At 51.5% G+C, this 21,042-nt stretch overlaps 8 protein-coding genes across 8 annotated transcripts; 5 read left to right on the top strand and 3 right to left on the bottom strand.

Moving 5' to 3' along the window:
* Positions 1-997: 997 nt before the first annotated feature.
* On the bottom strand, positions 998-2,915 carry A1O5_07732 (prephenate dehydrogenase (NADP+); the record flags this gene model as incomplete). The annotated part of the gene is made up of 5 exons (XM_007748321.1): positions 998-1,147; positions 1,325-1,456; positions 1,512-2,369; positions 2,416-2,476; positions 2,833-2,915. The coding sequence occupies 5 exons, from the start codon at positions 2,913-2,915 to the stop codon at positions 998-1,000; spliced, it is 1,284 nt and encodes a 427-aa protein (XP_007746511.1).
* Positions 2,916-3,741: 826 nt separating this feature from the next.
* A1O5_07731 (40S ribosomal protein S14) lies at positions 3,742-4,340 on the top strand (the record flags this gene model as incomplete). The annotated part of the gene is made up of 3 exons (XM_007748320.1): positions 3,742-3,811; positions 3,866-3,938; positions 4,028-4,340. 3 exons carry the CDS (start codon positions 3,742-3,744, stop codon positions 4,338-4,340), a joined length of 456 nt encoding a protein of 151 aa, XP_007746510.1.
* Positions 4,341-4,649: 309 nt separating this feature from the next.
* Positions 4,650-5,894, top strand: A1O5_07730 (uncharacterized protein; the record flags this gene model as incomplete). Its single annotated transcript, XM_007748319.1, has 1 exon — positions 4,650-5,894. One exon carries the CDS (start codon positions 4,650-4,652, stop codon positions 5,892-5,894), a length of 1,245 nt encoding a protein of 414 aa, XP_007746509.1.
* A 401-nt stretch (positions 5,895-6,295) lies between these two features.
* Positions 6,296-6,907, bottom strand: A1O5_07729 (40S ribosomal protein S16; the record flags this gene model as incomplete). Its single annotated transcript, XM_007748318.1, has 3 exons — positions 6,296-6,586; positions 6,696-6,767; positions 6,839-6,907. 3 exons carry the CDS (start codon positions 6,905-6,907, stop codon positions 6,296-6,298), a joined length of 432 nt encoding a protein of 143 aa, XP_007746508.1.
* A 331-nt stretch (positions 6,908-7,238) lies between these two features.
* On the top strand, positions 7,239-7,829 carry A1O5_07728 (50S ribosomal protein L13; the record flags this gene model as incomplete). The annotated part of the gene is made up of 2 exons (XM_007748317.1): positions 7,239-7,259; positions 7,338-7,829. 2 exons carry the CDS (start codon positions 7,239-7,241, stop codon positions 7,827-7,829), a joined length of 513 nt encoding a protein of 170 aa, XP_007746507.1.
* A 184-nt stretch (positions 7,830-8,013) lies between these two features.
* A1O5_07727 (uricase) lies at positions 8,014-8,980 on the bottom strand (the record flags this gene model as incomplete). The annotated part of the gene is made up of 2 exons (XM_007748316.1): positions 8,014-8,791; positions 8,844-8,980. The coding sequence occupies 2 exons, from the start codon at positions 8,978-8,980 to the stop codon at positions 8,014-8,016; spliced, it is 915 nt and encodes a 304-aa protein (XP_007746506.1).
* A 1,408-nt stretch (positions 8,981-10,388) lies between these two features.
* On the top strand, positions 10,389-14,339 carry A1O5_07726 (uncharacterized protein; the record flags this gene model as incomplete). Its single annotated transcript, XM_007748315.1, has 2 exons — positions 10,389-13,937; positions 13,983-14,339. 2 exons carry the CDS (start codon positions 10,389-10,391, stop codon positions 14,337-14,339), a joined length of 3,906 nt encoding a protein of 1,301 aa, XP_007746505.1.
* Positions 14,340-15,817: 1,478 nt separating this feature from the next.
* Positions 15,818-17,624, top strand: A1O5_07725 (uncharacterized protein; the record flags this gene model as incomplete). The annotated part of the gene is made up of 2 exons (XM_007748314.1): positions 15,818-17,352; positions 17,417-17,624. 2 exons carry the CDS (start codon positions 15,818-15,820, stop codon positions 17,622-17,624), a joined length of 1,743 nt encoding a protein of 580 aa, XP_007746504.1.
* Between the last annotated feature and the right edge of the window lie 3,418 nt (positions 17,625-21,042).

Raw genomic sequence — 21,042 nt, 5'->3', positions numbered from 1 at the left:
GGTATCTGGAAGAATGCCTAGGTACATCCATACTGTACCTATATCCAAGCAGTTAGGCTGATTATCGCTGCCCTCCCTGGGCACATAGGTCTGAGAGGTGTTGAGTGACACGAGAACACATGCCTCGCACTGTGTTCTGGTCCAACACCTGCTGGAGATTGGGGTCCTGGGCCTGATCGGCGCTCTTCATCTTTATAACGTGTAAACTGTTGCGCCGGCTAAAGATTTTCCGCCTGTCATGTCCCAGACAACAAAGCAAGAGGCGCAGTGCGTTAGATGCGCAATGAGGCCCAATTCCTATATCCAGAAAATGCAAACAAGTGCTCCGTATGAGGTCAGGAAGGATTGTGAGGCGACTGTGCACCCACACCCAACTCCCGTTTCCTACGGGATTGTGCGGTCCGCGGCGGCTCTCCAGCCTCCAATCCTCATGATGCCAGCGATTATGATAATAGCCACCGTTGGCGATTGGAAGCCATCAACGCATCTTACGATCACCTCGACGGTCCTATCAAGACATTGGAAGAGCTCTCTTCTATTCGACTGTAATAATGAGCACAAGAATAATCTGAACTCTTCTGGAACTTCATAAATTCTTCCTCAACCAATCACGGTTCTTGAGATCATAGAGACTAATGCAATTGATGAGCCGGTGTGGTCGACCAAGGAGCATATATCCCCTCTTTCAACCCGCCTTTGAATGCCAAGGTCATTATTTTTGGCATCAAGGATTAGGTCTTCTGTTTGATTAGTCTGGCTCCTGCGCTTGAAAGGCTTTCCCTTTCAATCAAAGGCAAGATTGGGTCCTTCCTGACCCAACATTGCCTTGCCGGCTCTTGCCCGACAACAGCAAAACAATTCGGCTTGAGTATTGGCGTCATTGACGGCCTTGTATTGCAGGAGCTGCACTGGACCGGCATTGATGAGTTACATGATCCTGACTGCCACAAAAACCCACACCACTCTCCCATTCGCCGCCAGGCCAGCGACCCGCGAGTCAGTTCTTCGTCTTGACCATTATCTCTTTGATCATTTCGTTTCCCAGTCTCACGGCGTCCGGAAACCTCGGAGCAAAGTATTGCTGAATTCTCTCGAATCGATTCCGATAAGCTTCGAACGCGCCGAAGGAGACGCATTCAGACCACGCCTATAGCCGAGCGCACTATCGTCAGCCAGTGGTTTGATGCACAATGATTTGCCAGCTTCCAGATCTGATCGAGTGTACAGATGATATTTGGAATGTGCCAATACCCCAGAGCAGGCTGCATGTCCTAAACAACATGCTGATGAAAGGGTCAGAGTTTGCCACATTGGGAAGACTTACTCTTGCCGCGAAAGTAAACTCAAGATCGTCCGAACGAAAAGTGTTATCTTCGATTGCCGTATTAATGACCTCATCTAGCAAGGTCTCGTTTCGAAAGAGATATTCAGTGACACCCAACCATATTCGGAAAAGCTAAGAGTTGGACGGTCAGAAATAGAAACAAAAACTAGGCCAAGGAACAACTCACGGGCGTAGAGCAAATCATATGGTCGTATGGGACAATGCCGAGTTTCCACCAGCAATCGACGATGCCCAGCAGACTTAAGTGATTATTCGGCATTCTCTCTTTGGGCCTCCTCGAGAGCGAGAACTTGTCCAACACTTCGTCTCCGAGCAATAGGTCCTGGTCAATAGCATCCTTCGAAAACACTGCCGCACCTGCCGTCTTGATCCTGTGGGACAGTTCTTCGCGATGCCCACCCAGCATGAGCTTGAAGAGTTCTGTCACCGACTCGGCGTATTGTCGAATCTGCTCTCTGGCCGCCGGGTTCAGAATCGCAAGGCCAGCGTAAACATGCCACTTGTTGGCATAGATACGCAATGTGATGTTGATCTTGACGTTCTCGATGCCACCGATATATCGATCGATTTCCCACGGAAACTGATTGTTCGCCGCCCAGGCAGTTCCCATGCTCAAAAAGGCTGCATGTGTGACAGCCTGCGTGTCTGCGGTAATACGGTCATGCTTTTCTCCAGACAAGAAGACGAATTTTGAATTCAGGCAAGAGAGGATTCGAACACAAAGATCAACACTTTTTTGAGAGGCTCGGTGTTGGATGACGACGAGGGGCTGGCCGGTCGGGTCTACAGCGGGACCATGCAAGGAATGGCAAGACACAATCTCAACATCGTCGGGCAGATACTTGTCAAAGGCGGCCAGCTCAGGGGCTTTGCACGAGGTCTGCCCACCGACGATGGCTCCGACTTTGGTTGACGGGCCGTATTCAGCAACCACCCTCTCAATGAGCGCGGCTTCCACGCTGTATATGATCCAGTCACTTGCTCGGGAAACAAGATGACCGTTGGGCAAGATATATATTCCTTTCTAATCTTGGTCAATCATGTTCATCAACTCTGCTGACGACACAAACCTCATTCTCGTACTCATGGTGTAGAGTTTGGAATTTGTCTGGCCGATCGCAAGCGTTGACTCTGCATGACTAACATTAGTTCTAGTACTTTTGTAGGTAACCGCAAGTGTTTATATCTGTGAGAGAAAAGGTCAGCCAGGAGCCTTTTGTAAGACTTTGGGGTGGATTTGTTGTATTGAATTGAAGAACCATCAGACGAGAAAAGATTAAGGTAGCGAGGGTTTTACATCAGTGACAGCCGTCGGGATGGAACGCAACATCAGAATGATGAAAGCAACATCACAACGACCATGCTCGAGCCAAATGCACTCAGAGTCATCCTTTGATAATGGTGAGAGACGAGCACGTCGACATACCTTAGCAACAGACATTCAGAGAACGTATTTCTTTTCAGAAAGCAGACACCGCATTTCATACCTCCATCCGGCTTGACTGAACCTTCTTGCGTACATACGGCCCATGTCGCCCATACCAATGATTCCAACCGTGATGTTCTCCATGACTCAGGAAAAGGCACTGGGGAAAAGTTAGGGTTTTGTTGGCCTCAAGGTTTTAAGTCGTCTGTGTTCAATAGGGTCTCGTGGATTAGTATTAGGATCACGACAGCTGGCCATAGATGAGAGATCATCAATCTGACACGAGGCAGAAAGCATAGAACTTGAACTGTTGAACAGAAAGTTCCGTGTGAGAACGAGACGGAGAGAAAGTTTTCTTAATCTGCCAAGCCACTAAAGTAAATTCTGGTTAATGTTCTTGGCAACTCGAGGACGAGGAGCAATCACGCGACAGGGCCCGACGGATTTCGAAGGTCTCCATACGAAGTACTCGGTATGGCCTGCTAATCCCAATGACAACGGTCCTTGAGATGACGGTTTTAGGCCGACTTGCTCGAGCTGACAGCCAGCCCAATCACATCCATTGACACAATGTATTGAGGTGAATGATCACCGGGGAGTTCGCCATAATGCCAACAATTCTAAGAATACCTGGCTAGCTGTAATAGATCCTCAAAAGGCTCGCGCGTCTTTCACAATTGCGCGCTCGCCTTTTCAAGGCACGGACTAGGTCGATGGGATATGGTACTGTACAGTGAGCAATTTTTGAAGGCGTTGAGTGTGCCCGTCATCGATACGACGCACCCAGTACTTCTCGTCTCGTTGATGCCAAGAGTTTGGACCGATTTGAACTAGTGTAAAGCTTGTCAGAAAATCCCCAGTCCCGCTCCCACGAACCAGCCGGCCTACCATTCGAAATTAACAAAATCATTGAAAACATTCCTTCTTGCTCTTGCCAGTCCACTCCCATAACCAGCAACGACAATCCAAAATGCCTCCCAAGAAGAAGGTCGAGCGCGCTGCCACCGAGAACATCTCCCTCGGTCCTCAGGTTCGAGAAGGTGAGTCAAATGAGGAAGCTCGCACTCTATTTGTGTGCTAATTGTTGCGCACAGGTGAACTCGTCTTCGGTGTTGCCCGTATCTTCGCTTCCTTCAACGATACCTTCGTCCATGTCACCGATCTCTCGTAAGTGAAAAGAACGCAAAGCAAAAATTATACCAAACAATCGGGACGGTAGAGATGGTTCAACAGGCTAACATTCTGGGTGATTCCAGTGGCCGCGAAACCATTTGCCGTGTCACAGGAGGTATGAAAGTCAAGGCCGACCGTGACGAATCCTCTCCCTACGCAGCCATGTTGGCGGCCCAAGACGTCGCTCAGCGCTGCAAAGAACTCGGCATCACTGCTCTACACATCAAAATCCGCGCCACCGGTGGAAATGGCACAAAGACGCCAGGCCCTGGCGCTCAATCAGCTCTGCGTGCATTGGCTCGCTCGGGAATGAGGATTGGAAGAATTGAGGATGTTACACCTACGCCCTCTGATAGCACAAGACGCAAAGGTGGTCGTCGTGGTCGTCGTCTGTGAGCGTGTACGCAAGGTGCTGTCGCATGGTATTTCCTTTTACTACTTCCAGTAAGATGCTGCTGAAGGAAAGACCACGAAAAGGCTTCTAGACGAGAGGAAGGGTAGGATGGACTCAAATACGCGAAGAACGGCTCTTTCTGCCTGGTCTTCAAAGCTGCTACCTCTCAGTGGTCGAATGATCGCACGAGAAAGCCGTGCGCATGATGAAATCAATCAGTCAAAAGGCAAAATTCCATCAGAACTTTCGAATCTGTTGTAGAGACTTTTCTTTCGTTCTCCCCATTTACTTCACTTTGGGCCAACTTAGCCATGGACGCACAAAATTCCTCCACGTTGGTCATTCTCTCACTCCCGCCCAAGACTTTTGTCGGCCTGGACCTCGTGTCGTTTAATTCGTCACCCAACTTCCAAGGCATCGCCAAAATCCCGTGGGGTATTCATTTTCTGTACACCGGGACCGACGCCTCTTTATCAATCCGACATGGAAGATGGCTGGACCTGAGTTCGGCCAACCTGGTCCAAGTCCTGGGATGGAACAGTGACGGAGAGACGCTCCAGGTTGTGGATCCGAATGATCAGACGGCACAAAATGCGATCAAATCGGTCTCCGATGGTCGCGGACTAGTCGACTACGCCGCACTGCAAACCGCGACCTCGGAACTATCCGCACGAGAGTCAAAGGACGACGATGCGTCTCAAGCTGCAGCAGAAGGAGGCCGCGCAGAGAGCATAGACTGGCCAGCCCTGACGACTCATATCTCCCCCTCCCTTCTCACGCGCATCCTCTCTTCCGACTGGATCATCTCGTCAATCTCCACTGCACCCAACGACACTGAGACCATCCCCGGGCTATCGCACCTCGAGGCCTCGAATGCTCTCCACCAACTTCCCCTTTACCTGCTCCCGGTCAATCTAAAGCAGACCTGGGCAGACGGGGACATAGGCCGGACCAGGACCGACAGGGCGCGAGACCGGAGTTGGTACCTGGGGCAGTTGATCGAACAAGCAGCGACCCGCCCCCCGTCGGGCGGCGGCGGCGGCGGAGACAAAGCAGCGGTAGGCGCACGGGCAGTCCTGGGCGAACTGCAATTCTGCTTCCTGATGGTGCTCACGCTCGCCAACTACAGCTGCTTCGAGCAGTGGAAGCGGCTCCTCACCGTCCTCTTCACCTGTCGCACCGCGCTGGACGAAACCGAGGCATATTTCGTGCAGGCAGTCAGAGTGCTGCGTCTGCAGATAAAGCACGTAGACGATGTCGAAGGCGGGCTTTTCGAGCTGAGAGACGAGTCTGCCAGCGCTTGGCTGAGGACGCTGTGGGCACGGTTCAGGGGGTTGGTGGACGACTCGGAAAAGGGGCTAAGGGAGTCGTTGAAAAGGGAAGTCGATGTCTTACAGAGATTGTTCGAGGAAAAGTATGGATGGCAGAGTGAGAGGGATATGTTGAGGAGAGGGATGTTGGAGCTGGAGGACGGCGAGAGGGTCGAGGTCACCATGCCGGGAGTCGACGAAGACGAAGAGACCGGTGAGTATGCGCCTGTTATCGTCGAGACTTGATGCCCACAGTTGGGTGAAGACAAAGGAATGTCAGTGACCTTCCAAGCCAACATTTCACGTGAAGCGCATCCGAGATCTTTTGAACGGGAAATTTATTTCTTGCTTTGCACTTTGATTGCACGCCCAGGCCAGGGTTGCGCCTACAAGCCTTTGAGCCCCGATGAGTGACCCATGACAGGCGGATTCGACGTTCATCAACTCGACCAGCCGTATCGTGCCCCATTCCCATGCATGTTGGAACAGGTTCTCCGTCTTCGCATCATTCTTTCTCTCAATCGAGTGGCCGTGATATCCTCACCAGACCACCGCAACCACCACAGCCGCAAGCATTCCATGCGCATTCCACAAAACAGCGCAACCGCAACCACCACAGCCACCACAACCACCAGCCAAAACACCACTTAACGATACGACTTTTGGTACCGCGCTCTGGCACCTGGACCACCAAACTTCTTCGGCTCACACCGTCTGTTGTCCGCCACTAGTAGTGTACGATCGTACTGGACCAGCGCCTGCTTCAGCTGGTTTTTCGTGTACTCATCGACGAATTTCTGGTAGTAAGCGACAATGGATTTCGAGATGGCCTGGCGGATAGCGTAGATCTGGGATGTGTGACCACCGCCTGTGACACGGACACGGATGTCGACATCGGCGAATTTGTCGAGGCCAACTATCAGCAGCGGCTCGTAGACCTGTGAATTCAAAAACAATAAGTGAGCCACTCTCTCCTTTCATGTTTTCCTTGTGCGGATTCGCAGGCCCTTGGAGTCGAGGATTTAGATAGGTAGACTGCAAGCGTACCTTGTAACGCAGGATTTCCGGTTGAACGAGGGAGAGAGGTCGGCCGTTGACTTTGATGAGGCCCTTGCCTTTCTGTATACACCCAAAAACCTCCGTCAGTTCTTCATTCCCAATGTTGTGGTATTGCGTTGGACTGTTCTGACCTTGCAATGAGCGACCGCCGTAGCAGTCTTCTTCTTGCCGAAGCACTGTACACTCTGAGTGGCCGACATCTTGAGGACGGACGGCGATTGCACAGAGTTGATACAGTTGGGTAGATTGCTCGATTTTAAAATGTTTCGTGAGGTGTTGGTGTTGGCTCGATTTTCGCAGGGAAAGTGCGGGCAAACGCCAAGAATTATGACACTAACCCTACTGAGGTGCTAGCGCCGTTTTCAGACCTGCAGCTCAATGCGGACTCTTTTCAACCACTCTGTACTGAGAAGGAACATTATCCACCGACCTCGAGTATTCTGAAGGCTTCCTGGACTCGCGCACGACTTTGGAGGCGAGCGCTACGCGACCAAATACCTCCTCTCATGTCAAGATAGCGCTACGTCCGCCATGTCGCAAACAATAGGCAAGGTGTGTTTAGAAATCTCTTTTCTCCGTGCCATTGCATACCCATGGGTCTTGATCCTAACGTCTCCGTCATAATGCTAGACACGTCTTGCCTACTCCCGCACATGGCACTACATCGATGTGGGTTCCGATTCTCGGTCACTGGGACGAATTGCCTCCTCCATCGCCGTCTTCCTGATGGGCAAACATAAACCCATCTACGACCCATCCACCGACTGCGGCGACTACGTGGTGGCCTGCGGCTGCCACGACATCCATGTCACGGGCAAGAAACGCCAGCAGAAACAATACTACACACACAACACGCGGCCGGGCTCGCTCAAGCAGATGAGCATGGAGAGGATGATCGAAAAGTGGGGTGGTGGAGAGGTGTTGAAGAAAGCTGTAAGGGGAATGTTGCCCAAGAACCGGCTGAGGGATAAACGGTTGGCAAGATTGAAGGTTTTCGAAGGCACCAGCCATCCGTATAAGGCCAATATTGTGAGGTTTGCAGGGAAGCCGTTTACGGGTGACAAGCCTGGACCAGTCATGCAAGCCATCGAGGCGAGCAAGGAGATGAAAGCGAGTCCTTAAAACACGAGATGTTATTGCATTATTTTGGGTTGTACTAGCAAAACAGGAATGACAGGTTTTGCAGGGTGACATTGTATTTGTGTATCATTGAGGGTATATGTACAGACTATTGTTATCCGGTGACACCTCTCCAATGAATCCAGTACCAGAACTCCGATGCCGAACATGCTCTAGCAGGTTTTGTCTACAATTTGGAGGACAACGCAGTGTCGTCCCGCGTCACAGTGCACTTGATCAGCCCATTGGGGTCTGATTGAGGCGCATAGACTTCGGCATCCTTTCCAGTGTTCTTTAAACCGTGATGCCAGCTCAGATCGATCTCGAAATAATGCTTGTTCGGCAGCGAATAGTCAACTGCTTGAACCATGGGCTGAGCAGCCAAGATCTGTTCACCCATCTTGTACATGGTGTTTTGCACGCTAGGACTCTCCTCGAGGGCGAAGAGGCGGAAAGTGATTTCTCGAGCTTTGGCCCAAGTCTCGTCAAACTTGGCGACGTGCTTCTTTACCGCATCGAGACCAGCGAAGGTGGACCATTTCCAGTTGGCGTCGACCGATGTGCTGAGAATACGATCCCAAACTTCGGGAAGGGTGGTGAACTCGTCGCGGACAAAGTGGTGGAACTCAGAGCCTGTGCTCTTAAGCACCAGTAGGTCGGAAATGCCCGACTTGATTTCAATACCCTTGCCCTCAATGATGTCTGCCTGTACCAGTCTCTTCTCGTTCCCATCACGAAAGAAGGAGTGAGGATGGGGCTTCCCATCAATGGTCATTCGAGTCCATCTGTGTTGGACGATAGTAATGTGAGCAGTGTGAATGTGCTTGTACGTATTAACGAAGTGAGTGCCGAGAATGGACGCGAAAAGTTCAGGTGGATGGACGGGGTTTTGTTTTGCCATGATGTACGTGGTGTTCTTCATTGAGTCGGTAGCAACGACGACACTGTTGTCGGCTTTGGTGTATCTGGGGCTATGTCAGTATGGAACTCATGGTAGAAACTGGGAGAGTTACTGACGATACATCGATCTCCCCTTCCAGCAAAACGCAGACCGTCATCTCGTAGACGGTGTGTGTCTTTGTAGCTTCATCCCTCTCCACCTTGTACAGGCGAATGTTGTCCTTGCCATAGCGAGCTGCAGCGAGCTTAGCCATCTTGAGTACGGACTTTGGAATGGTCGATGTGGTAGATCTCAAGAATTTAAGCTGCTAACTGGGCTTGGTTCGCCCGTAGTGAGTCTGACAGTATGTGTACGAGGTAAGAAGGAGAAGGGAATGCAGACTCTTTATATCCGCACTCCTACAGACCTCTTATCGGAGGGGCACGCAGAGAAGAGTAGAATTCCACGACCACGACCACCAATTGTACGTAGGTCCATGAGCACAGATGTTGTAAAATTGCTGATCATAGATTCATCGAGCATAGGCGATTGGAGTCCTCAGCCAGCAATTTGATCGGGATTGGGCTGTCGTACGAGCTCAGGACGGAGCTCGCCGAGACGCGCACCCGCAAAAAGCCAACGGGAAATCGCTTTATCGTCGGCTAGAATCTGCATTGGGATGACGGGCTCACCTGATATTGGATCTGCTCTTGAAGGTCGATGCTTTGTTCTCTTTGGAAATCCGAATGAGCCTTGGTCTTTGTGGGCGCACTAAGTTGGGTGGCTGGGCCAATGCTGACAATGCAAGCACCGCAGGCTTTGGGGGTTCTTCGGCGAGCTTTGAGAAGCCAATATAATGTCAATCCGAAGGTGTATCTGATCTGTTTGTTGCCTTTTGCAACCGTGGTCCATCGTAGGTTGGCTTCAGGAGGCCAGAGGAGGGAGCGAGGACTGATAGAAGAGGGAAAATCGTTGAGGGCGCGTTCTTGTGTCAGGATTCTGTCTGCATGTCAATTCTCCTTCTTGGACGTTAGCTGCTTGGATCGAGGGGCTCCCAAGAGTCTAGAGCATTTGTTTAATCCCCTGATGGATCCAAGCATTGCGGGGTCAAGTTTGGGGGGGAAGAAGATACAGAGGCCAAGAGAGGCGCAGAGGCGCAGAGGTGCCACCTGCGCTCCCTGAAATGGCTTGAATGGGTGACTAGCTACATGCCTTGGATTTGACCGCGCTGTGACTGCATGATTGCACCTACACCCAGCAACTGCTATGTACATCCATGACTCGTTACATGCCCGGCTTCGAGACAGTGGTTTGACCTTCACTCTTTTGTATATCAAATACCAACGCGAAATCGCCTGTCGCTGAGAAAACTCGCCTGCTCCTCCCACAGTCGAATTCCCTCCGAAACCGCGTCTCCGTCTCCCGTCCCAGGCCACCCAGAACCAACACTGCGAAATTCATCCAGCCCAGACAGACCACTTACAAAAGTCCCATGAACAATCCAACCAACATTCGAGTCGCATATAGGTCGCTCCCTCCTTAAATTCCACATTGTTCCATTCCGCGACGCTCCCTGAGCCTGTTCCGGCAGAACCGAGCAGTGCTCTGTACCTATGGGTGTCTCTTGCGCCAGCCCGAATCACCCAACCGCCTAGAAGAGGGTCGATACCCTCCATGGCTCGATGGCCTCGACCGACCAAGCGTCAGGCTACTCGGTGACACCTACTCAAGGGCGGTTCAATATCCGACATTCCTCCAGGAAAAGTGACGACTTCTCCGCCTCTCAACGACCCTCTGTCAAAGACGGCCGCTCGCTCTCCGGCGGAAGCGCTCAGTATGGCCAGAAGGCTTTCCTCCCTGCCTTTACGCCTGCCAATCCTCCGGGAAGCTTCAGCACCGATCTGAAAAACACCACGCATTCGGGAAGGACTACTCCCCAGACGGAGGTGGCCGGCGTTACCTTTGCTCGTCTACAACCGCAACACAAGGATGTGGACGCTCTTACCACCTCGGAGCAGCGACAAGCTGCGGTTCGTGATAAAATTGCAAAGGAGATGAAAATCAAGCTGGGAACTGAGAACATGCTAGAAGCGCTGCTGAGCAAGAACAACAAACAGACCAAAGAACAGCGACAGAAGGTCGAAATGGAGTTGGGCTCTTCCAACAGGAAACTAGCCGAATTGAAGCAAGAACTTGACCAGGAGATCATGCGGTCTCAGACCCCGACCACCCCTCCGAACAATCGCATTACCAGTTACTTTCGAGGAAGTCCCCTCAAGTCCCCTGCCCTGGGGCAAAACCAGGGCTCAGACCTCACAGAGTCGATTGACAGCGAGTCGCCCACGGTGGTGCTTACAGAGACCCTTCAACAACTCGAGGCGGACGGGATGCCTCCAGACTATTACATCGAGCGCGCAAATACTCTAGTCGACCTTCTGAAGCGCAACCCTGGCCTGAAGTACGACCTGGCCTGGAAAGTCTTTAGCGAGCGAGTTCAGATGATGCTGCTTAGCGAAAGCTCCGATGTTGTGGCAGCAGGCTACAGACTCACCCGGCACGCAATCGCCGATCGGAAATCCCTGCAGACTATCCGAACTCTCCACACGGACGAACTGGTCATCCTATCTCTGGTCAAGAAGGCCAACACTGCGTTGGAACGCGAGCAAGCGATTAAATTTGTCCGGGCATTTTTGGACGTCAAAGACGGTGTCTACGAGATTTCCCGTGCCGTTGTGCGAAGCCTGGTAGCGGTCGCCGAAACATATGATGATCGACTGAGGGATATCTGCTTATTGACGCTTGCGGAACTCCTTATGAAGCACACAGAACTGGTCGTTGCTGCAAATGGGATGAGCACCCTTACCGAGGCCCTTGCGGATGGCTCTTTCCCTGCGCCCGAAGGTCTTGTTGCTAGCTTTCTTCACATCCTGGACCATCCACAACAACGCAAGTACTTACACACTGGTCGAGAGTTTGAGGCAATGTTTGCTCCGTTCACAGATCCCTTACTGCTCAGTGGCAATGAGGAGAGATTGAAGACATGTGCTCAGGCAATTGCAGCAATGCTCAAGACTTGGCCTGGCTTCCTCCTTCTGTCCATGAATGGTGCCTCTCCTCTTCGATCTCTGATTGACTCGCTGGTCTATCCCATAACGGCAACTCGGGATATTGTATTGGAGCTCTTTTTCGACATCCTCCGTATAAAACCGCCTTCCTGGTCCACGTCGTTTCTGGCTGGCAGAAGATTGACCACCTACGGAAGGGCCAACACTTTGCCAGTGGAGCAACCATCTCAGAGACAGCTGGCAGAATATAATGCAGAGGGGAGGTTTGATCTAACTTACCATTTCTCAGCGTTCGTGCTGGCGGCACTAATAAAGGCTGGTCTCATCCCTGCACTGGTGGATTTGATCAAAATTGAGGAGGATCTAGCTCTGCGCAGGAAGGCAACACTTTTACTAACTGAGGTTCTAAAGCTCGCACACCACACTCTACCCGATACGATCAGTTCAGGCATTCAAGTACTTGGCGATCTCGTACCCAGCGGCATCGACTTCCGCTCCGAAAACACTGCGATCAATATGAGCATGATTTACCAGATCGAAAGCATCAATCGAGCCCTCAACAGAACGTCTGCCTCCATATTCGGAAGGATCGAGCAAGTCAATGAATTAGCTGCCGGTCCTCAAATGATTGAAAGAACAAAGTACACGGCTATGATGGACGGGGATCAGTTCAGGCAGGCCATGGCCGACAGCCAGGTCACAAGTCATTCACAATATATCAAATGGAAATGGGAACTAATCCAAGGCTTGGTCGAAGGGCCGTTGACCAATCCAAAAAGGCTGGAGGAAGCTATCAGGTCTCCGAAATTCATGAAGAGACTGGTAGGATTTTTCCGGCCGTTCAAATACCGATTTTCTACCATCAGAAACACAAGACCTAACCAGCGATACATTCGCACCGGGTGTGCGTTGATGCGAACACTGACCCAAACCTCGTTGGGCGTACAATACCTTGCAGAGAACAAATTGTTGCGGCAAATCGGTGAATGCCTCGCTCAGGTCGATCCACATAGCGGCATCACTTCGTCTAACCCGTTGTTTGAGCGGCATAACATGGCTGAGACACTCAGCGGAGGCTATTTCGTCATGCTGGGTGCCTTGAGTCACTCAGCTGAGGGGATGCGTCTGATGGAACAGTGGCATATGATGGACATTTTCTACCATCTCGTCGAACTCAAGGATCGGGACGACTTGATCCGGGCACTTCTGGGGAATATGGATTACACGCTGGACACACATCTCCGGGTGATTCTGTCAAAAGCACTAACCTCAGGCGTCAAAGACATCCGACTCTTTGCGACCAAGCTGCTTCGACGATATGCGGTAGGTCGGGTTCAGTATTCATCTGGACTGCAAGATCGCTCAAGCTCACATTGGGCCCTTCGACTGGTTCTGACGCAATTATACGATCCGGATGTGGAAGTCGGCGAAGTGGCGGTCAAGATTCTTGAAGAAGCCTGTAATCAAAGAAGTCACTTGGAATACGTCGTCAAATGCAGACCGTCACTGGACCACCTCGGTGAAATTGGCGCCCCTCTTCTATTGCGCTTCCTTTCGACTTCTGTCGGCTACCGATATCTCAGCGGGCTCGACTATATCACACAAGAAATGGATGACTGGTTCCTCGGGCGCAATGATGCGTATGTGGCTTTGGTGGAGGCGTCCATTCTTCGAGCATACATGGATGGAAGTGCCAATAAGGCGCATTTCAGCGAAGATGCTGCCGTTGATTTACATGAGGTTGGAATTGCGCCTCCCCATTTCTACCGAGAACTCGCCCGGACACATGAGGGCTGTAAACTCCTGAAGCAGTCGGGACACTTTTACGAGTTCTCGGCCACGATCCGAGATTTCCGTCTTGATGAAGAAGACCCAGAAGTACTGACCAAGGTGAAAGGTTGCATGTGGGCCGTGGGCAACATTGGGTCCATGGACCAAGGTGCACCGTTCTTGGAGGAGGCGGACGTGGTTACGGCTATTGTGAGGATAGCAGAAGGCGCTCAAGTCCTGTCGATGCGCGGCACCGCGTGTTTTGTTCTAGGCTTGATATCACGGACCCTTCACGGGTTCGAATTGCTTGCTGAAAATGGGTGGGACAGCACAGTAGATCCCCGAGGACGTTCGCTTGGTCTCTGTCTGCCCCGTAACTTAGAAGCCTTGTGCTTGGTAAGTCCGCATTCGAGGTTCTGGAACAAACAGCTAACAATGTAGAAATCGGTTGGGTCCTCCACAGTACCGCAGTCACCATCCCCTGAGAACGATGCCAAGTACAAGGCTGCAACGACGGACGAAAACCCTGTTAGAGCCAAGATTCTCAAATCCATTGTCGAGATGGGAAATTCAGTCATGTACAAAAAGGCTGCGGCGGATCTTCACGCGCTCAAAACGAGACAGCCTAGCCACTTTGGCGACACGGAAATGTTTCAGAAAACGCTGGTCATCTTGGAGAGTCATCACTATCGGCTGCAGGCGCGGCACTACATCCTCAACCTGTTCAACAAAGGCTTGATGCGAAAGATTATTTTTGACGAAGAGATGGGAGACTCGACCGAGTCCGATACGGGATAGTAGCCTCGAGGCGACGTGCGAGACACTACTGGAGAGGACTGATGATTGATTCGAAATGGGACGACAGCGTTGTTTCACTCGCACCGTCCCGAATCTTGTAAGGATATAGGGCCTTGAAGGGCCTGGAACAAATGGAAAGAGGGGATCGTACGTGGCAGGATCAGCTCGGCGAAATAGGGTGGCGTATTACGGCTATGTCGCCAACAGCTCTGGACGATGGATTGGGTATGGTTTTCAGCAAGATGCTTGCGGAGCAGAACGGGAAGGAAATATGTGGCGTTGTTCTGCATCTGGGCGTAGGTTTGCAATGTTTTTTGAGTTGTCCATCTCACCTTGCTGTTTGCGTACTCTCCGGCAGGAGCAATGGGCATCGGGATTGTTAGATCGCGCAACAGTCGAGACGGGGAAGAACGCTATGCATGCGGTCGCGGGCTCGACAGTGACAAAATGCATATGTTTACGAAGTATACGCTTGGTCCCACTATAGGAAGCCCGTGTATTTGAGGTGTGTTGATGATATGGGACGTAACTCTTTCATGTCCCTCGTACAACACTGCATACAGCCGCGAGAAAGTTGATATCTCATTTGTCACGTGCCAGCTGTCACGTGCCGCGCAAACTTGCAAAGGATTGGAAAATGAGCTCGTCGGCGATCACCGCCAACCCGCCTTCGCCTTGGGTTCCGCACAACCTTCACGGCCCCTCCAGTGACTGCGTCGATGCATGGCAATTTTCTCGATCCCGTCACCAAGTTAGATCTCGATATCGCTTGACGCTGCGCGCTACTGCTGTGGCGAGCAAAGTCTTACTGTACCTCCAGGCCGCCACCAATCACTCCTTTGGTCTGTGCCAACACAAAGATGGCTACCGCTGCTGCCCCAGGACCATGGTCTCTTGTTCCCACACGCCTGGCAACTCTCCGAAGCCCTCGAGGTTCCCTTGTTTCCTCTTTGGCTGCTGCGCCTGACTCGTGTCTTGGTTCCTGACAGCTGTGCGTGTCATCACTTGAGATCTCGAATTGGAGCGCATGGTGTCCTGTCCTACCATATCTCGGTTGAACTCTGCTCAAAGTCAACGACGTAGTTGACTTATCAACTCGATCGCTTTGTCAAAACTACCCATCTATGCAGAGACATCCTCACCGAGAAGCCCTGCACATGTTCGTCCGATTCACAATATAAAGTCGCTATCGCACACGTACACGGCCTTTCGAGTCTCCATCCAAGTTAACCTTTGCCTACTCTCGATCTACTTCGATTCATCTCACCAAGGGTACCCCGATCACTCATCCTTGCCTACCTCGACCACAGGTGGCAATCTAGCAGACAAATTGTGGATGTTTTGGAGACAAGAAGCGCAGGTGCGATCACGCGCTACATATGGATCATACGTATAATCTACATTGACTGGTTTCAAAAACACATGAAAGAGCAGGGATACCCAGGACAACTCTCAAAACCTAGTCACTCATTGCGCAGATGAGTGATGGATCACAGCCTGCGACGACACCCCAGTACGGGTTCGACGCTCACCGCAATGCCCGGGATGTTATCAAATTATTCCAGTGCTCACAGTGCTCATTGCCTCTCCGCGAGCCTATGACCTTACCATGCGGCAATACCCTTTGTCGGCCATGTCTGCCACTGCTATACAAACGCGAGAACATCTCTTACCCCGTTGTCGAGGGCCGGTCTGAGGGGTTTGTTTGTCCGTTTGAGGGTTGTGGCTCGGAGCATTCAGTTGGTGATTGCGGCACCGACGTGACCCTCAACAAGATTGGGCATATCGTGAAGACCTTCATATCAAACTATAAGAAGGAAACCTCCGGCATTCCGCTCTTGCTGGAGGAAAATTTGAACGGGCTCGAACTCGTTGACGGTTCCTCCGAAGTGACACCTCAGCCACGCGTTCTTCCAGGGGGTCGCATCGCTGCGACATATTTTTTGGCAGACATGGGCGAGCTGCGTTATTCCTCCGAAATTACCTACACGCCCGTCGATGCTGGCACCGCCGATACCATCAGAGCTGCCGACGTGGCACTTCTGGAGAATTTGAGGGAAGCCATTCGAGCCGAACTAGAGTGTCAGGTCTGCTACCAGATCATGCTGGATCCTCTGACGACCTCGTGTGGACATTCATTCTGTAGAAGGTGCTTTTGCCGGGCCATGGATCATACCAATCATTGTCCAATGTGTCGTCGCTTACTGCCGCTGGTTCATACCCAGCAATCAACACCCAGCAACAAACGAGTGACGCGTCTGATCCAAGATTTATTGCCCGATCTTCTCGTGGCGAGGAAGGCCCTTGCCGCACAAGAAGACATGGTTGATGAAGAGACGCATTTACCCCTCTTTCCTTGTACCTTGGTATACCCCCAGATGCCGACATTCCTACATATTTTCGAACCACGCTATCGATTAATGGTTAGGAGAGTCCTGGAGAACGGTACACGCAAGTTCGGCATGTTGGCGTACAAGCCACACAGCGAATACCAGCAAGGCGGGTCTCACTGGCAGCAATATGGAACAGTCTTGTTCATTGAACGAGTGGAAATGTTGGCTGATGGTCGGAGCCTTCTGGAAACGAGGGGTTTGTACAAATTTCGAGTCGTCGAGACAGGAATACTTGATGGCTATCTCACTGGTCGAATACAACGCTTTGATGACATCAGTTTGCATGAGGAGGAGGCGATTGAGGTGAGGGAGACGAGCATACCAGTACAGCCTGAGGATGATGATCTTGTTCGACTCCAGCGCTCATCCACGCAGCAGCTTCTGGAATACGGACTGGGCTTTGTTCGACAAGCTCAAGCGCGCTCAGCACAATGGTTACATCAACGGGTGCTTGCCGCCTACGGACAACCACCAGAGGACGCGGCGACCTTCCCTTACTGGCTCGCTAGTGTCTTGCCGATTGCAGAGACGGAGAAGTATGCGCTTCTCCCGGCCACGAGCGTGAGAGAACGGTTGAAGATTACGGCCGCGTGGATCTACCGACTTGAGCAAGCACGATGGTAAGTCGATATTTCTTCTCCCTTTTGCGCTGGGCCCATTGTGCCTGACATGGTATGTCTGAAGTGAGGACGAAGCGGAGCTAGCAGCAAAAGCCCCAGAACACCAAGATTTCCGTGAGCAGGAGACGTCTGGAACTGCTGCAACCAATCAGACTGCACCTGTTGAGCCTCGTTTCATGCAAGCCAGCGAGACTGAGGTTGCCGAGGCTGAGGCGCACGAGAGTGAAAATTCCGAGGCTGAAGCTCGAACAGCTGAAGCTCGCGGGAGTTGAACTCTGGAGGCAGCTCAACTGTGAATGAGTGATGTCTCAAGCAGAGAGGAGAGTCTGGAGGGGGCCAGTCTCAGACACCAGCCACAGGGGATATTCAGGCAGTCTCAGAAACGCGCTTATCCATACCAGAAAAAGAGCATGAAAACTAACTTCTCCCAACCTGTACAGGCACCAATCGTCCTCCTGTATTGTCTTGTGACTGGCCGCCTTTCTGGGTCTCACGACAGTGATGTTATTCTTGCGCATAACTTTTATCTTTTCCAATGATCGATGATCCATTCATTTGGTTTACCCGCATCATGAGCGAAAGTATTGGCCAGGTTGGCAGTGTGGGCAGCATTTCCAAGGCGTTAATATTAACGAGTTGTATGGTTCCCGTCGGCCTGATGGCCATTGTACCCCTTCTCATTTCTCTAGCGGTGCGCTCCCAGGATGGCCGGCATGACTACTTGTAAATGCATGAGCATAACGAGGCTAGCTTCATGACGATAGATTGTGCGAAGAAAGGAGGGTTATTACTACAGGCAATTGTGTTGGACAGGAAGAACTAGAACCACTTAAGAATTTGATTCACGCTATGTCGCCTGAAAGTTTTCCATAAGTCTGAACAGCTCACCCTTATGTAGAAAAAAAAGCTCAGTCCAACTCAGCGTCTCTCATACCTTTCCCCCCATTTTCCCTGGGGGATGTCTGGGGCGACCCTGGCCTCTCACTGAAAGAGGTGGTTCGAGAGCAACCGTACGACAACCACAAGGTACTATGGATTGATCACGAAGGGCGGCCCCCCTACAGCACCGCCTCATATCATCAAGAAAGGGCCCAACAACTGACCTTCCATCTTTTTCATTCGACTGAGGCAAATGTTGAACGAAGATTTACACAACTTAATCTCTTTCATCGTTACAGCAAGACTTCTATTTCTTCTTCTCAATCTCTTCAAGAAGTCTGTCAATCTTTGCCGTCGATGCTCGGTCCCCATCTTCGCCCTCTCTACTTCGTAGCTTGCTCGTAGTTAAACGGTGGTAGAGGTACTCGGTAGCTAGAACTAGGTCTCGAGGCCCTGAAGACCAAAATAATTCAAAGGCCCGGCCGCCTCGGCATTGGAGACAGTCTCGGAAAAAATGTGGAGGCCCGCATCCGACCCCATTAGTCCGTGGGGCTTGGCGTCTCGGCGTCGGCTGCCGCGAACGTCCCTGCGGCAGCGGCTAGTGAGGCGGTTCTTCTGGTGAGTGCCTCTAAGGATCCCTCCCATGCCTTTATATCGGAATCTTCAAAATCGATATAACTCTCGGCGCCGACGTCAAGGCAGGATTTTGTCTTTCGGTTTCCCACCGAGCATCTACAGGGTACCCACAAACTTGCAGTCCATGAAACGGCCTGGCCGTTTTGCTGACCGCGATGGCCATGGACATGTTTGCTAATGCTTCGACTGCGACGCCAAATGGAAAAATGGCTACAGATGTTACAACCCCCTCCAAGGCTGTGTGGAATCCCTTGAATAACTGTCATGACCCTTTCCTCGATCGTATCAAGCGTTGCCACTGAGTGGAAGAGACATCACCGCTCCACTTTGATGCGTCGTCGCTTCACTCGGCTTTGCGTTCGAGACGGATCAATGTCGCACCTGGGAGGTGTGTTGGATTCTGCACTTGGTGGCCTGTCGGCTCATGATCGACTACCAAATCACTCCGTCTACAACTGCACCTGGCCTTTTCAGGTGTTTGATGAATGCGGCAGTCTGGGAGAAGTGGCATTTCCACCTATCTAAGTTGTCCTACCTGGCTGTGTGCCCGGGGCGCCGTTCTAGTCGGTACAGCTCCTTGTGGCTCATATCCAGATCTGGTTGATTCATAATACTATTACAACTCCAAATTCTCGAGGCTGAGAAGTCCTTTGTTCGCTGCTGTCGGAAATTCGACCAACTCTTTCGGCGGTCTGGAGAGATTCTCTGTGTGGGAGCCGCCCAGGGGAAGAAGTTAGCGTGCCAGTTAGTGGTTCTATGTACCCAGCTCGCCAGTACTATAGCCTAGGCTCACAAACCCCGATCGTGGGTGCCGAGACCACATATTAACATGAATTACGAATTCAGTCCCACATCCCCCGCCTCGTCAGAGTTGCTTGCCCGACACTTTCGTCGCTGAATTCTCCATCGCATCTGCAGCCATTCTCATCAATAGAGCAAAATGGCACCCTATACAAGGGACAACGAAAGCGCCGCTATCACATATTCATCCTTCCCGCTTGTCTGGGCATCTCAGTCTCCGAAAGCCAATCGCGCATGTCGAGAGTGCAACCGGTAAGGGCTCTCTCAGCGGTCTGTTCTACCTGAAACCTTAATCTGATTGCTGCCAGGAAAAAGACCAAGTGTATGTGTCCATGCTCTATCGGTTGACTGCCAGGGTTCGCTCTGATCTCCGTAGGCGATATGCAGCGCCCGACTTGCGGCTTGTGTCAGCGCGTTGGTAGTATATGCACATTTCCGCCTCGACAAAGCTCTCTTCGACCACATAAGATTTCCAAAGCTTTGGCAAGATCCAATTTGAGTCGCAATGCTCGTTGCGAGTGCCGTAGGGAGCCTTCCGCTCTCCATCTTCACGCTGAGAACGACGAAGAAGCACCTTTCGCCGACATCCCACAGTTCGAGGTGACGGGGAACAGCAAAGAAACCGAATGTGTTCTCGAACACGTGTCTTCGCACTCTGGAGCGGCGGCCAACTTCAAAAACGCCTCGTTTATCAGTGACACCTCCACCTGTAATGCACAGGGCTCAGATGATAGACATGTTGCTTCCCATGCCCCGAGGAGTCCTACAGTTGACCCGCTTGAACAGCAAACCATCGCATTTGAGAGCCCCTCACATCAAGACCTATCAACAGTCTTCTTTTCCTTGTCCCAGATTTCCGATCATCCTCATGTCCCATCCCTGGGCTTAGAGGGTCCATCGAATATAGCAACATATTCCAATTCCAACGACTGGCACCTTCCCCCGGGTGTGGCCGAACACCTGTAAGCGGATGCTATCTTTTGTCACTCTTCGGTGGCTAATCTTGTCAGGATTGATCTTTTCTTCGAGAGAATCCATCAGTGGATCCCTATTTTCCATCGTCCGCGGTTTTATCAGAAATACTTGATAACACTGGGTTCCACAACATCGCTTGTGCCCAGACACAGTTTAAGCTCCGAAGAGGTGCTCATTTTCAACTGTATATTCGCATTTGCTGCTAGATTCTCTGCATCGGCCCACTTCCAAGGGAAGCCACCACTAGAGAGAGGCCCTTTTTTTGCTGATCGCGCGACTGCAATTTACAACGACCTCGTTCGAACCATCGAGGAACCAACGCTTGAGTATATCAAAGGATGTGTGCTTCTTACTTGTTACCATTTCTGCGAAGGATCATGCCATCGCGGCTCACTTATG

The sequence above is a fragment of the Cladophialophora psammophila genome (genome assembly GCF_000585535.1).
Source record: "Cladophialophora psammophila CBS 110553 chromosome Unknown aczJe-supercont1.12, whole genome shotgun sequence".
In the NCBI taxonomy this organism is placed as follows: Eukaryota; Fungi; Ascomycota; class Eurotiomycetes; order Chaetothyriales; family Herpotrichiellaceae; genus Cladophialophora; species Cladophialophora psammophila.
This window is presented reverse-complemented; position numbering and strand designations above follow the sequence as displayed.